The following is a 15,208-nucleotide window of genomic DNA, read 5'->3' as shown; positions in this document are numbered from 1 at the left end:
TGTTATATTACTTTCTCTGTAACCCAGGAACATTTTGTGATTATCAGGAATAAGCATTGCATGAGTCTACGATGACCCTTATAAAATCAGGCATTTCCGTTTTAGATTCATCACTAATCTATGTAATGTTGATGTTGATTGCATCTCTGATAATCTTTAACCTGAAAATATTTTGAATGCAAAACATATTTTATTAGTAAAGTAACTCTCTTCATAAAAAACTGAGCTGTAAGGGAAGGGTTTAGCATTTCCCATGATCCAACAACAAATCTACCAACAAATGAGGTACTTCTGTGAAATGTAACTTTATGCCTGTCGTCTTGAAAAGTATGGTAAATTTTACTTAACAGAAACCTTGATGAGCCTTTGCTTTTAGGTGGTAGAGTGCAAAACATAGCAGTGTGTGACGGTTGCAGAGCAATCCTCTCCTGGGACAAAAACCCTAGTTGCACAGGTGAGAGGCCTACTGAGAGTCTTTGCTGACTTTCTTCTCAGGGCTCCCTGTTCCCTTCATCACTATATCGGTCCACTCTATTATAGATTAAGGATGGTGAGTAGCTCTGTAGAGCCTATGTGGAAGCAGGAAAGTGCAGTAAATTTGGGACCACCTGCAGACTGTATTTGTACACAGTTTGGAAGGCAGACATGTTGTGGGTCCTTCTTGGATTTGAGGTTGTAAGGTTAAATTTATTATCAAAAAAGTGAAGAAATGAATAGGTGTCTCCAGTCCTAATTCCAGTTCTCACATCACGTATGTCTGCATAGCAACATGAAATTGTCCCTTTTTGTAAGACTCACTCCCAAGGTAGCCTTTTAGAGGCAGATGTTTTCAAAATAAAGCAGCTTTAGAAGTTATAGAAACTTTTAGAAAGTTTGGACCTTTTCAGACTTAAAGACAGTGTTTCTTTAAGAATATGAATCCGTTGTACTGCATCTTTATTTCTCCAGTTAATACCCTTATATTAAAAAGAAATATTATGTAGTATCAGACATCAAAATAAAAAATAAGGCAATCATTTCCTCAGCTGACCTGTTTTCAGAAAATCTTTCAGAAACAGGGCATCAGCGGAAGTACCAATCAAAGGTTTTTTCTTCTATTGTCACGTGTTTTCAAGAAACCAGGTGTTGTTAGCGAATGTTTAGATTGTACGGGAAGCTGCTTTTCACACAGGAGAAGGTGATAGTGTAAAGATTATAGGAAGGCTGAGATATTTGCTTAGGATTATCCTTTATGGTGAATAATCATTTGATAGTACATATAAAAGTTAATATTTACATGGGCAAGTTTGACTCCCCATACCTCCTCCACGAAATACCGTAGTGATCTGAATTTTAGAAGTTATACGGAGTTAGCAGTGACGTTACCACCTTAAACCGCAAGAAAACCTTGCAAGAAACACTGCTCATCACTTAAATGCTTGACCCTATGTCCCGCTGCCATGAGACAGTCGAAGACGGCAGCTGAATGAGGCGACGGCGTCTCTTCGTGGGGCTCCCAGTGCCGCCAGGGATGTCGGAGCTGTTTGCAGCGGGGGGAGATGACGGAGGAGGACTAGGCGGAAATCTGCGGGCAGTGCTCGGTCGAAAGTCGCTCGTAAATATGATTTCATACTGGCAGGGGGAGAACGGGCCGCTCCCCGCCCGCTGCCGCGGCTCGGCGGGGCGGCCCCCTCGGGGCGGCTCGGGGCGGCCCGGCACCGCCCGGCCCCCCCGCCCGCCGCGGCTGCCTCTTAGGGCCGGACCGGGCCGCGGCGCTGGGCGGCTCGAGCCGGGGTTGGTGCGGCGTGGCGGCTCGCTCGGGGTGAGGGCGGCGGGAGAGCGGCTCCTCTTCCTCGGGGACGGGTATTTTGGCTGAGAACGTAAGGATCTGTGTACCGTGTGTGTCGCCTTCTAGGCGGTCCTCTGAGTTGTCTCTCCTCGTTTCCTCCCAGCACTGCTTAATGGTTAGGTAGGCTGCAAAAGGGGTTTGATGTTTGCTAGTCGGTGACTGAGAGTGAAGCTAAAAACGCGTCTCCTTAGCAACGGTTACTTGCCAGAGCTGTCAAAATAACACTGTGGTTCGCAAAGAGGAGCTTATGCGGAGGCTTGCCTAGCGAGCGCCGTGCCAGGCTGCGCTGCGAGTCGGACTGCGGTACGGCTGTTGCGCCGGGCGCCTGCCAGCCCCCTCCGAGATCGGCCCTCGCCGCTGGCAGCCTGCGTGCCCCGGCCTCTGCGTGATCTGCTGCCGGGTGGGTTTTTTCCCTGCTCTCGGGTGTTGTGACCCCCAGGTTTTGGGGGAGATGTCTTTGTGAGGGGAGGGGGTACCTCGCTGCACCAGAACAAAATAACTTTATATCAACTTATAGTTCGTTTTGTTCCTTCTTGGAAACTGTTTGTTAAATTTAACAAACAAATATCTGTTTTGTTAGATTAACTTGATTTCTAAGATGTTGTTTCACAAGCAGTCAAGGTTAAATAAAATCCAATGGCTAATGTGATGGGTGTGACGAAAAGAAGTGCCTTACAGCTATTTGGCTCTGTAAGTGTGTTCTCCCAGTCGTGAACCTTCTCGGGAATGGCCCTGTGTTGGTATTTAAATGACTGAGCGTGACGTTTGTACTTGTGCAGCTTACGTTCATATGCTCGTGGTACTGTTTTAGTGACTTGAATGAGAACGGTAACTGTTCGTCATAAATGAAACCAATGTGCTTTTTTTGATAACGGAGTGGAAGCTCTGTAGTTAACTTCATGAAGACATACCTAATTTCTCTGCTAATTACCACATATCTACTGACATGCAACAGGATAAGAGAGATCTAGAAACTGAAGCAGTGTCATGCAGCTCTGAAAATGAGAAAACAACTGAGAAAGAGTCTGCCATTCCTTAAAAAGAAAGGAAAAAAAAAACAGGGGGAAGGGGGGACAGTCTAGGAACGTTATTTCCTTACTATTCTGTAAACTGGAACTGTTCTGTTATGATTTCCTTTAGAGATGGTATTTCCTCCGCTTCCTTTCCAAAAGTTTTTGGCTGTTTTTAGGTGCCTAGGCTCAACCCCCACTGGATGGGGAAGAGCACCGTGCTCTGGGCATCTGCATCCATCTAATGGTTACTTCTGTGTTGCCCCTTTGAATAACAATTCTGCCAGGCCAGGAAGATAAGGAACTGGCCAGCTATGCTAGTGTTAAGTGAAAGGTTTTAGGCTGTCTATGGAAATGAGTGCAGATTCTGAGAGCAAAGAGAAGAGTTTAGGAACTCTTATGGATGAGGAGGAAGAAATGGCAATACTAGCCCTGGATACCTAACGCGTAGAGGGATATGAGGAAATGAGACTTCTTGATTTTAGTTTCTTTCTCCTGTAAGTAGCACAGCATATGAAGCATGTGGGTCTTGGATTGACGACAGCTTGCTGACCTGCAGCTGAACCGCTGTCCTTGACAGTTGGAGGGCTGCGTATGTGTGGTTTCTTTAGTTTCCTTTCTGCACTGCAGTAATTGAAGTCGGAAGTCACACTGCAGGGTTAAATTGGTGTTTTTCATGACAGTTAGCTTTGCAGCTTACGCTGGAAGTTGCTGCCCTTCTCAATCTCATTTTGTAGGCGTAGCGGAGGAAGCAGGGAGGCCTCACAAGATTCAGAGGCCATATTTCATAATTGTAGTTAACAGACAGCTGCTTTGCATCAATTGTCCCCAGAGCCCTCAATGCTTCCTTCTTGCTAGCAAAATCACTTCTGCTTTTGCCTGCTATGTCCCCTCCTCCAGGGAAAAGAGGATATATTTCTCTTGCCTATGTTCTCTTCAAGATAGTGGACTCAGAGCTATGAATTATTGTGTGAATTTCGGTCAGAAAAGGGCAAAACTGAACAGAGCATTTAGGATTTTCCTGGTATCTGCTCTCATGCGTAGCCCTGCAGTGAAGCACCTGCAGCAGCTCTTTAAGCAGCCCGTTAGTGGGTCAGCGTCAGCGAGGCTCTGCTCTCTCCACCCTCCTTGCCTGCCCACGCGCACTTCAGCTGGGGGCAGGTGTTCCCCATGTTTATTGAAAAATTGCTGCTAGAACTAGGAAGACCGACCTGTTTGTAAAGTCTCTTTTCACTAAACTGTCTGCTAGATGAAACTGTAGACTTCAAATTATTGGTCTTGCATGGCTTTGTGTCGCTGAGGCAGCTGAAACCAGCACATTTCTAAAGCAACCAGTCTGCCTGTTGTCTGCCTATGTTTTCTTGACCGTAAGTTTCAGCAGATGGGAATTTCCCCTCCTGTAATAGCCTGCCCGAGGAAGATATTGCATAATACAAGGACTGGAAAAAAATGAGCTTTCATTCCTCCTCCTTTTGGTTCTTCAGAATATTTTATTGTTTCACAAGCTTTATTGATTATCTGCGAGAAGAGCAGAGTGTTGCTGGTATTGTTTGTTACTCTTGGCAACTGAATTGGAGGCAGCAAAAGGAGTCAAGGTGAAAGCAGCAAGCAGAAGCAGCAAATATTTTTATTAAAAGTAATCTTAACTCTTCAGCGACTTTTCTGATAACATGGGAGCCGAACTTTGTAAAAGCTTTGTTCCTCTTCTGGGCTGTGTATCACAATAGTTTCTAAACCAGATTCCACAGAGAAGTCTGTGTGTCTTTGTGGGAGAAAGATGATGATTCTGGGCCTTTCTCTTAAATAAATCATATGATTTATTTCTGTCTCTACTTTCCCAGGTTTATCGAAGGGTGCAGCTGTAATTCTTCATATTTCACTGGCGTTCTGGTAAGCGGAACTTCGTATGCTGTGGACTGACAAACTGATCTTTTGCTAGTTCAAATGACATTTTTTTTTAATCACCCTAAATTTGTTCTGTTCTGACTAACTAATAGTTTTGTCAACTTATTTTAATCAAATCATGCATTAAACTTGTTGCACTGTATTGATAACTGTGAGAAAATTTGTTATGTAGTTTGAATGTCCTCATTCAATTTTTTTTCCTCTTTAAATTAGATGTATAATTTAAATTACTTCTCATTACTTTTGTTTTTTCAGTCTGCGTTTCTCTGGGGACCGGAATCCAATTAAAATACATAAAACAGCACAGTGTCTTTGTAAACAAAGTATGCTAATGCAGAAGTAAAAAGTATATTGAAAAAAGAGCACTGTAAGACTGATTTATTAAACAAAGAAGATAGAAACTGAACTGGATGCCTTATCCTTCCAGAACCACTAAACATCCTCCTTTGATATCAGTTTTTATTCATGGAGCGAAAAGCAGGAAGGAACTATTTTCAGTTTCAATTTCATTCTCAGCTTTAAATGAACATCATCTTTTAACTGAACTAGTTGAGAGAAGCATAGCTGGCAAAATATAGAATTTGTTTATGCTGTCGTTAACACTTTGTACATACTGGCTTAGGACATGCACAATTTCAATAATTGGAAAGCTCTAAAACTTTTGCAGCAAATAGGTATTATTTAACTGGGTACCTATCAAATTTTCGACAGTTTTGCAAGTTTTTCAGAAATTTAACTACCTTCTTTTTAATTAATGATTCAATTTATTATTTATTTTAAAGCTTTGGATTCTGTAAAGAGAAGCTTCCATATTGTTCTCTTTAATTCTGCTACTTGCGGATCTCTGAACTATTTTGGACCTCTTTCCTTAAGAAATGTTGCTGCTGTCGTCTTGTTTCTCTAATAATCCCAGAGATTAAGAGTAGTATGCCTCAAGGTTGATGCTGGCATCAATAAACATTCTTTCTACCTTTTTAAACTCCTTTTGGCAATCCTGGAGGAGTAGGAAAAAAAAAGACAAGCAGGGAGCATTTTTATTCATGGGATGCTTCTGTGGAAGCCCACGTTTTTATTATTGTATAGAGACACAAAGTGCATAAGTGACACTAGTATTGCTTCAAAAGTGGACGAGCGTAAAGACGGACTAAATAGGGGATAGCATGATGTCACAACTGCTCCAAGATTTGCTGGTGCTTTCCCTTGACTTGAGGATGAGTCTGCATACTTGGAGTGTGAATTTAGGTATAGGTAATTCAGCCTGATTTTGCTGTAGAGGCGTAGCTTAGACAGATGCTGAGATATTTAGTTACTTTAGCTTGTATTTGTAGTCCAGCTGTCCCATGCAATTTAGACATGCAGTTATCTTTTATAACTAATAAATAGAGAACTCTGAATTACTTTTGTGTTAAATTATATATTCTAAAAGCATGAAATATAAATGTTGTTTTGCAGAGTAGTTATAAGTGGATCTGTGGAAATGCAAGGTAAGTAAAATATTGACCAAATATTGTCTTTTGTTAATATCAAAGATAACATGGGTCACTTAGAGGTGTTCAAGCAATGATAGCTTAGGGTTTTTTTTTTTTTTCCAACTTTAGTTTTAGTTTTTCACCTTCTAATTTTATGAAAGACCTCTGAATGTTTGACAAGAGTTGCCTGACATTAGCCAAGCTTAAAATTGTGAGTGAGTTTGTTAGGGAATCATTACTGCTGCAAAACAATTAACGTATGGCAGCTTTTTGCTGATGATCAGATTTTTGTATTAAAACGCCACTATAGTTTCTTGCTTTATTTTTCTCTGGATATCCAAAACTGAAGAAAACAATTGTTTTCATCTCACTGCACAGCTGGTCATATGTATTCTGTTTCTCTTTCCTGCTCTGTTGCTGAACCTTACGTGTGGTTGTACTTCACACTTTCTCCCATCTCTTTTTCTCTTCTTTCTACCTCACTTTCTGCTCCACATTCGAAAAGAAGCATTTGTAAATAGTTTCTCATATTTTAGCAGCAACTTAATTTTTAAAGAACCAAATCACAATAGGCAATATCTAACATTAAGACTCAAAGCACAGGTTATATATAAATTGCAAAACGTTTGGCCTGTATTACTGTTCCATTCATAAATGAAATCTCATGCGTCTTGTGGCAAAGAAATATGTTATGTAAATAGAGCTAGCCTTCAGCACTGAAAGAACATGTGCTACATGTACTGTGAAGGTCAGGGAGCGTTTTTGGTTTTGAATAATGGCAAACGCACACAAATAACAGTCCTTTTTTGCTCAAAGTCTGCTCAGACATGAAAGTGATTTGCATTTTATAAGTGTGGATTTTTTTGTGGGGTGAGCAGTGGTTCTGTCTGTGAGCTTTGTTATAGCTGTTCACATCACCTGATGTCCTGCCCCGCTCTTGGCCACAGTGTAGTATTTCACGTGCAACGGTCCATGTTTTGCAATGGGATGCAAAACATTGGTGCTGAACTGATTGAGGCTAAAGATAAGTTTGCAGGTCGGCATCTCTTGAACTATTTGTGTTTGTACAGCTCCACAAAAATATTCCTCGTGACTTCTATATCGTTCTTGCTTCTGAATAAAGTATAAAATTCCTCTGCATCAGTTTAAAGGTTTTATTTACCTACCGTAAAAGTATTAAATGAGGGCAAATTTATAGTTTGTGTCTTGTAACTTTCATTTACAACTTCAGCAACTTGTGCTCTAAGATTGTGAAGCTTCTGTGTAAGAAAAGCACTGCTACTAGGGCACCTTGCCCTGGTCAGGTAGAAGACATATCCTGGTTCAGCAGTGGGGTTTCGCAGCTGCGAGTCCTGTGCGTGCCATCTAGTGGGGCTGCTGGGCATTTAGACACTGAAATGCTTCACGAGAACTTGTATTTCCTATAGAGTACTAATTGGCACATAAAAATATGTGGTGATGACTTGCTTGTCATTCATAAAATGTGGAACAGTTTCCTCCTTTACTATGCACTTCCATACAGGAACTGCAGGTTTCCTGAGTGTTGGAAGAGACTGCGTTAGACAAACGGGCAAGCACGCTTCATAGACCTCACTCATTTGATTTGAAAGTTGCAGATTAACTTTGCTAAAAGGACATTTCCTATTAAATAAGGAGAAGATATAGTTACAGGAAAACTGTCTTAAAATTCCTTATTTGGTTAACTGACAAATTGTCAATGCCAACGCTTTTCCCATGTTTGAAGGTATTCTGTCTTCTCTGCTTAGAAATAACCTTTGTTATTTGTTTCTAACACCTTCATTATTTGTTTTTAACTTTTGAATTGCCCATCTTTGAGTGCATGAAATTTCTGCTATGTGCAAGAACGGCATATTTATTTCATTTGTTTTACTCTGGAGGGATTAGAACATCCCAGTCCAGTGTACCATCCTTTATGAAAGTTGTATTTGTAACTGAAATATACTGTAGATATAAGGATCTTCGTAGTTCCAAAAAGCAAACGATGAATTTTATAAAGACTTATAGTGCAATTTTAACAAAGGAGTCTCATAATTTCTTCTCTCCTAACAAATAGGCACTCCAGGAGCAGGGAGCTATGGTTTCCAGGGATATATCAAGGGAGCCCCAGGTGGACCGCCTGTCCAGAATCAGCCTCCTGGGAATGAGGGGTCAATCTGGATGCCTGCCCCTCCTCCTCCTCCTCTCTACTGCCCTCCTGGACTAGAATACCTGACCCAGGTACCTGCAGCCTTTGCTGCCTCCTGCCCCTGGGGGCACCTGTTCGCCTGACGTAACTCAAGTAAACCATGTTGGGGGAAAAGACTGAAAAACACATCTGGTGTTATTGTAGCTGAATAACGTTACCAATTTGGGGCTGCAAAGTGAGACCTTTTATTAAAGTTATTGATGCAGTTTGAGCATGGAAGTGCTTGTTAGGACCACACCACTTAATGGAGTATTCTTCTGCCAAGTAAGATGCTGGAAAACGGACCCCAGGCACTGTGCTGTTATAACTCTTTACCATGTTGTAAAGCTACTGTATGTGAGAAGTAGTGCAATTTGACAAGCTGTGTATAATATATACATATATATATATGTGTATATATAAAATTTGGGCAACTGCAGCACGTTAGAGGTGATTTATTTTCTACAGGATGCTTTCTGAGCACCTCTTCATAAATTTTTCTTTTTGGAGAGACGGTAGTCAAGCTTCACAAATATAGGGAGCACTGCAGCAAACGTGCCTTGCGTGCTTTAACAAGACCACGCTGGGTATAGCTTCTGCCTTCAGCTCTAGCGTCCTGAAATATTGTTCTGTTAAACTGACAGAGGGCAGGACTTTGTAAGGATGGGGCAATGTCAGCCACTTCACAGCTTTACTGGTAGGTGATTTAGCCTCTGCATAATGTACTGATCCATAAAACTGCAGTCTGCAATGAAAAAAACAATGCTTTCTAAAACTGGGTTTCTCTTAATTGCAACTTGTTAACTCTTAATTTTGTTTTGTATTTCAACCAGATTGATCAGATATTAATTCATCAGCAGATTGAACTTCTTGAGAGTAAGTGAAAAGTGTTTATAGGGGAGAAATGTTTAAATCTGGTAATCGCAAGGACTGTAACATCTAGACTTCCTTTGACATTGCTTATTAAAGGTGGAATCCGTTATGGATATCCACTTCTCTCTTTCCTGCCTCCCTTATCTGTCTCAGTCTCCTTAGAAACTTGTGGAGGAATGGAAGGAAGGAGAAAACTGAAGAGTAGAAGAAGATTTTAAACTTTTTCCATATCTTAAAAGATACATGGGAATGTGACTGAGTAATCTTTGTAGCTAGTAATAGCAGAGGTAATAAATCTCCGATGTTATTAATTCATATGATTTCTACATGTCTGTCTTCCCTATTTAAAGTTACTCTTTTCTATCCTCTTATTCCACATATTCCCATAGATTGACGTATTGCTCTGACCCTTTTTCCAGGAAAACTTGCTGTTTGAACCTGAACTGCTTTCCTTTTGCTCCCTCGTTCTGTTCAATTTAAGAATGTCAGTCGTTTTGTCAGTGTTTTTCAAATAGAAGAAATAAAATGAAACGTCCATCTCAACTGACACCTAACGCTGCTGTATTTTCTTTCCGTAATGCTTGCGGTATATGTGAGAGAAATTAATCAAAACTTGTATCCTTTTATTGTTTTCTGTTTTTGTTGCTATGTATCTTGACTCCTATGTATTTTGTGGCCTTATAATTCTGAACATATTTATGCCCTTTAGAGCCCTTTTCATCACGATAAAACTTATCACTTTCTTTAATTCTCATATCTTCAGCTCTTCCCAGGGATCTTTCACGCTGTGTTAGTCAGAATTGTTTTGCTTGCTCTGGTAGTCAGTTTGAACGTCTGGTGGGAGGGGAAACATCTACGTGCTCTTCCCGTAATGCCAGGTTCATGTTTGCATGTACTCTCTGTGAGCTTCTCTGTAAGGCCACCTTGCCCGATGGCGGCCCCACCACTTCCCTTTTTTGATATCTATCTTTGGCAGACTTTCAGGAAGAGGTCTGGCTTCATCATGTTAACTTTAGAATTAACACCGTTTTTTCTTGTCTGTTGTTTGCACAGATAGACGTTAGAAATCAACAGTTTTGTTACTAATTTTCAGTTGTTACTGGCTTTGAAACAAACAACAAATATGAAATCAAGAATACGTTGGGGCAAAGAGTTTACTTCGCAGCAGAGGACACCAACTGCTGTACCAGGATTTGTTGTGGGCCGTCACGACCTTTCAGCATCCGGATTATTGACAATCTGGGCCGCGAGGTGATAACTTTGCAGAGACCCCTCCGGTGTTCTTCGTGCTGTTTTCCTTGCTGCTTACAGGAGGTGAGTTGCTCCCTTTCACCTTCTTCCCTCCCATGGGGTACAGGCCATGTGTACAGTTCATCCAAATCCAAACTGGATTTTCTCAAATCAGGAGGTGAGATGACACAAGTCAAATTTCATCTATAAGTTGTGGGAGGAGAGATCTGTGAGATTTTTGCATGGGGTCTCTCTGTTCTGGGAAGGTCAATGTGTGCTGCAAAACTTAGAATCACTCTTACCACTTCTGATTATGAAAATGAAAAATTTGGTTCAGCAGCATTTCAGGGAACTAGTGGCTTGTGCTGAGATGTGCAATGGCAATGCCCTTGTGCCGTAAAGTTACGCAGCAGCTTTCGTGAAATAACTGCTAATTTCCACTATACTACTGTGAAAGCTGCGACTAAATTCAGCACGGAAGATGAAGAGCTTTTAAAAATATTAATAACTGTGGGGTGGCGCAACTTCTGAAATCGTTCTGAAAAACAAATCTACTCAGAGCGCATACTGAGGAATTTATAGTAGGTGTGTTCTGTTGTCTTGTCGGATGCCTTCTGTTCCTGCTTTCAGGATACCCAAAGCTGCCTCTTCACTAGACTTTCTGATCTTTACACTGTAGATATATATAGCCTGTATGTACCACATGGTTAGGAGTATGTTTTTGTTTGTAGACAAAAATTGCGTATTAAGTTTGCAATTTGTATGTAGTTTTCGGAAAAAAGTTTGCAGAAAACCCCATACAGCTTCATACATTGGGATGCCAGATTGTTGTGGAAAAGAAAAATTGTGTATGGTTTGTATGTGAGTGTGTTTTTTGCCTAACAAGCATATCAAAATATGAACTGTTTTATGTGAGGGGTTTCTTTTTCTTGTGAAGCTGGAAGTTCAGGCCCCTCCAGGAACACCAGTGGGTTATGTTGTCCAGAACTGGCATCCCTGCCTGCCTAAGTTTACCATTCAAGATGAGAAAAGAACGGATATACTGAAAATTACTGGCCCGTGTATTGTCTGCAGCTGTTGCAAGGATATTAATTTTGAGGTATGCAATGCTAAAAATTGTTTGTATTTATCTTCTTTCAGATAGTAGTTTGGTATTTGCAACCAGTTGCTCCACTTATTGCCTGTCAACTGAACTGTAGTACGTATTATGTAGTTTATAATCCTTTAATGTTAGAATAATCATTCACTTTTCTGGATATCTAAATTACTCTAGATAAACAAGTCAAACTTCCAGAAGTGTGAGCTTAAATCCACTGATCAGTGAGTCTGATTCCCTATGGTCGCACACAAATGTCTTAATTGGCGTATGTAGTATTTTCTGAGTCTAATATGTTAGTCCCTAACAAAAAATGTTCTTCTCTGCTCTACCACATGCTTATTAAAATGACTTTCCACAAGCACTGAGTCAATTGTTTAATAGTCATTCAATAACCAAGTAAACCAATGTTACTTAGACATAAAACATAGATTTGAATGAGTGAGAGTTACAACTCTTGTTTCACTTCGAAATAACAGTGATGAAAACAGTTGTTTTCATACACACTGACTGGTAGGCACACCAGTCTACCATTTAATATTTAAAGTGATGTTGCAAACACTTGCTAAAACAAATTTAGTAGCATTTTATTTAGGACATTAGTCTGTACTGTGGCCCAGAGCACTGGATTTAACTTTAGGAAACATAATGTTGATAAAGGGCTAACGTCTGCTTTGGAACAGCAGGATGTAATTTGTTTAATTTTCACTTGAACAGTTCCTGACGCATGGCAGAAGAAACTGTAATTCATTATCTTGGCTAGAAGACAATGCTTCCCGTCAAGTGTGTGTATGCGTGCATACGTGTAGGAACTGTCTTCCAGCACCATTAAAGCATTGAATTGTGCACTCAGATTTAGAGTTAGGATCATGTCCATGCTATGTAAGACTGACTTTCTGATAGCTAGGGTTGCCCTTTAGTGCAAATAGTTGAATTTCATCACTGCTTTAATTCAAATAACACAATTTGAAGCTTTCAAATGGATGCATAATGAGATTTGGCTTTTTAAAAATTCATTTTATTTTAAACTAGGTGAAGTCCACTAATGAAAGTTGTACTGTTGGGAGGATTTCTAAACAGTGGACTGGACTTTTGAAAGAAGCATTTACAGATGCAGATAATTTTGGCATCACATTCCCCATGGACCTTGATGTAAAAATGAAAGCTGTCGTAATTGGTGCTTGCTTCCTTATCGTAAGTCTGTAATTCGCTAATACGTGAACACAAACTGACCTCTTCATGTCAGTGTTCAAGTTGTGCTGTTAAAGGATGTGACCCTGGGCTCCTTGCAGTGTATGAGTGCTTGTTGTTAATTTCCTGTGTGTAAAGCTAGCCTTGGAGGGACTGGGGAAAAAAGAATTATTTCAGATAATAAGCTTAATCTATACTGCATCAGGCGTTAACTATATTTAAGGATACCTTCATATTTGCTGAGATTGAGAAACCTCATTGAGGGGAGAAAGACTCCTTAAAGACTCATTAACAGAGGTAAAGATGTTTTTGTGGCTGGTGAAACCAGAAAAGTTCAGATCAGCCGTAGTCAAGAGACCCAGCCAAAGTCGGAGCAGCCTACTGAGCTGGTGAATGGAATAGATGAATGTTGCAGTAAGTTCCTCCTGACTCCCTTCCCTACTGGGGAATATGTGAAGCACTGAGCTGAGCAGGATTAAATGCTCGTGGAGGAGTCAGATCCAAAGGAAAGGACCTCTGTGGAGGCAAAGCCTGGCCTACCTGCATGCAGTCCTTTGAGCTTCATTCTAACTCTGCCAGGTCAAACACTGCAGGGCTGCTCACTCGTTGCTCTGAAAACAGCATGTGACACGCTTGTGTTTGCACTTATACGTGCCATTTGACATCACGTATCGCTTCAAAAAGGGCAAGCGCTGTTTCTGTGTCAGCAGATGAGAAGGGCAAGGGGCGACTGCAGCAGCTGAGCTTGGGAAGTTCTCACCCGTGCTGCTTGGCAGGAGCAGCCTTTCATAGTCTCATGCACAAACCAGATTTTTCTTAGCAGTGTGTGTTTGTGTGCTGTCATGCATGTGACGCCTAGCACTAGCAAATACGAACAAGCCAGAACTCCAAAAATGGAAGTGGGGCTCCTAAATGTAAACTAAAGATAGTGACCGTTATGACAGACTCTGTTTTGAGGTAAAATTGAAGGGACTAAGTCAGGTCAGACAAAGTCAGGACAGGAATCCTGAGTAAAGTAAGCATAGCTTCTGCTAGCTGTAATTTAAAGTTTCCATCTAGGTCTTTCACTGCCTCTTTCTCTCTCTGTGGGTGTCCTGTTGTCCATACGTGAGACCCAGGTGATGGAAGGTGGGTAGAAGTGCTCCTGCCTCCCTCCTATCATCTAAGGTGTTTGAGGGGAATGTGCTTTGAGCACCCTGCAGGACAACAAGGAGAACTCTCAACTATGAACCAGTAAGAAATACTGAGTTTGTTTGCTTTTTATCTCCTTCTTAGGATTTCATGTTTTTCGAGCATACTGGGGATAAGCAACAGTGAACAGGAGCTTGGCAATGAAATCTAGAATTTTTAAATAAAAAGAAGAAGAAAATAAGTTGCCTGACTTTCCAGTGGATTACAAAGCTCCAATGAGAATGTGAGAAATGTGGATCTTGTTCCTGAAGTTATATTTCTGTAATCTAAAAGCTGTATGGTCTAACTTCTATTTTTGTAATCTTAAGAAATTATTTACAATATCCAAATCAAAACCCTCTGTCTGTACAGATCAATATTGTAATTTATAGAAATATATATCATCCTTTTTCTAACGTAGTAGTTTTTTATACTTTTATGGAAGTATTCCTCTTTTTTAGGAATTAAAATAACTTTATTCAATATTGATATAAGTAGTGAGCCTAACGACAAGGTGCTAATCTTTGCTGTGGATCCCTTTTTGGTATTTTTGCCTCAGTGCACACATTCTGATATTTACCACTTCTTATCAAATATATATGTTCAAAAACGTGATCTAAATGAGCTATCCGAAATCACTGTCAAATTGTCTTCATCTAGTGATAAATCTGCTGTCAAATACGACTCCTTTAGTGCGACTTAGTCGCATAGTTTTGTTTTGTTTTGTTTTTTTTCCTGAAACTTGAGACAAGATTTTGATTTTCACCAGCGGAAGTTCAGAGGAGACAGGAAATACAAATGCCTGCGGTGGCTTCTCCTTAATAATCCTTTAGTAAATGCTTGGTGCATGAGTATGCTTTTCATGAGGCAAGGAAAAAATAGCTGCTTTTTTTTTTTTTTTTTTTGTTTCTACAGTCCTCTCTACCTTTCATTTAGTCTATAGTTTTCAGATTGCAAGTCTGTTTGGTGTGGGAGGGTCAGGAGTAATAAACAAAGAATTCCACTTCACAGACACAAGTGTGGAATGGCAGGCCTATTTCTTCTCATTCATAGCTTTGTGTTAAATGTGCAAGCAAATGGATAAATCTTCTGGTTCTTGCTTCAGCTTCATGAAAGCATGTGCATATAGTGATTCTTGGGACCTTGCTATGGGAAGAGGTCTTTGCCGATGTTTTGAGTTGCGTTCTAATTTACTAAACATTTCTTTAGTCTAGTATTTACAATTTATTGATGGCTCCAGACCAGCCAAAA

General features: G+C 40.5%; 2 protein-coding genes across 6 annotated transcripts in view; both read left to right on the top strand.

The window, feature by feature from the left end:
- The first annotated feature begins 1,405 nt into the window (after nucleotides 1–1,405).
- On the top strand, nucleotides 1,406–14,201 carry LOC104153209 (phospholipid scramblase 1). Of its 5 annotated transcripts, none has more exons than XM_068953850.1 (9): nucleotides 1,721–1,859; nucleotides 4,680–4,728; nucleotides 6,196–6,227; nucleotides 8,287–8,450; nucleotides 9,231–9,273; nucleotides 10,364–10,584; nucleotides 11,438–11,599; nucleotides 12,629–12,790; nucleotides 14,063–14,201. In XM_068953850.1, the coding sequence occupies exons 3-9, from the start codon at nucleotides 6,221–6,223 to the stop codon at nucleotides 14,102–14,104; spliced, it is 801 nt and encodes a 266-aa protein (XP_068809951.1). In that variant the 5' UTR covers nucleotides 1,721–1,859; nucleotides 4,680–4,728; nucleotides 6,196–6,220; the 3' UTR covers nucleotides 14,105–14,201. The 5 variants fall into 5 exon arrangements, with proteins under 5 accessions (XP_009687280.1, XP_068809953.1, XP_068809951.1 ...); XM_009688981.2 differs by having other exon boundaries at nucleotides 1,798–2,228; XM_009688985.2 differs by lacking the exons at nucleotides 1,721–1,859; nucleotides 6,196–6,227 and adding an exon at nucleotides 1,406–1,594.
- The window catches only part of PLOD2 (procollagen-lysine,2-oxoglutarate 5-dioxygenase 2), an 80,065-nt gene continuing 78,935 nt past the window's right edge, over nucleotides 14,079–15,208 (top strand). Inside the window, exon 1 of the mRNA XM_068953848.1 lies at nucleotides 14,079–14,201. The gene's annotated coding sequence lies outside the window, so the exon portion shown is untranslated. The remainder of the gene's footprint in view (nucleotides 14,202–15,208) is intronic.

Source organism: Struthio camelus, chromosome 9, assembly GCF_040807025.1.
Source record: "Struthio camelus isolate bStrCam1 chromosome 9, bStrCam1.hap1, whole genome shotgun sequence".
NCBI lineage: Eukaryota > Metazoa > Chordata > Aves > Struthioniformes > Struthionidae > Struthio > Struthio camelus.
The sequence above is the reverse complement of the archived record's forward strand: the minus strand, read 5'-3'. Positions and strand labels throughout refer to the sequence as shown.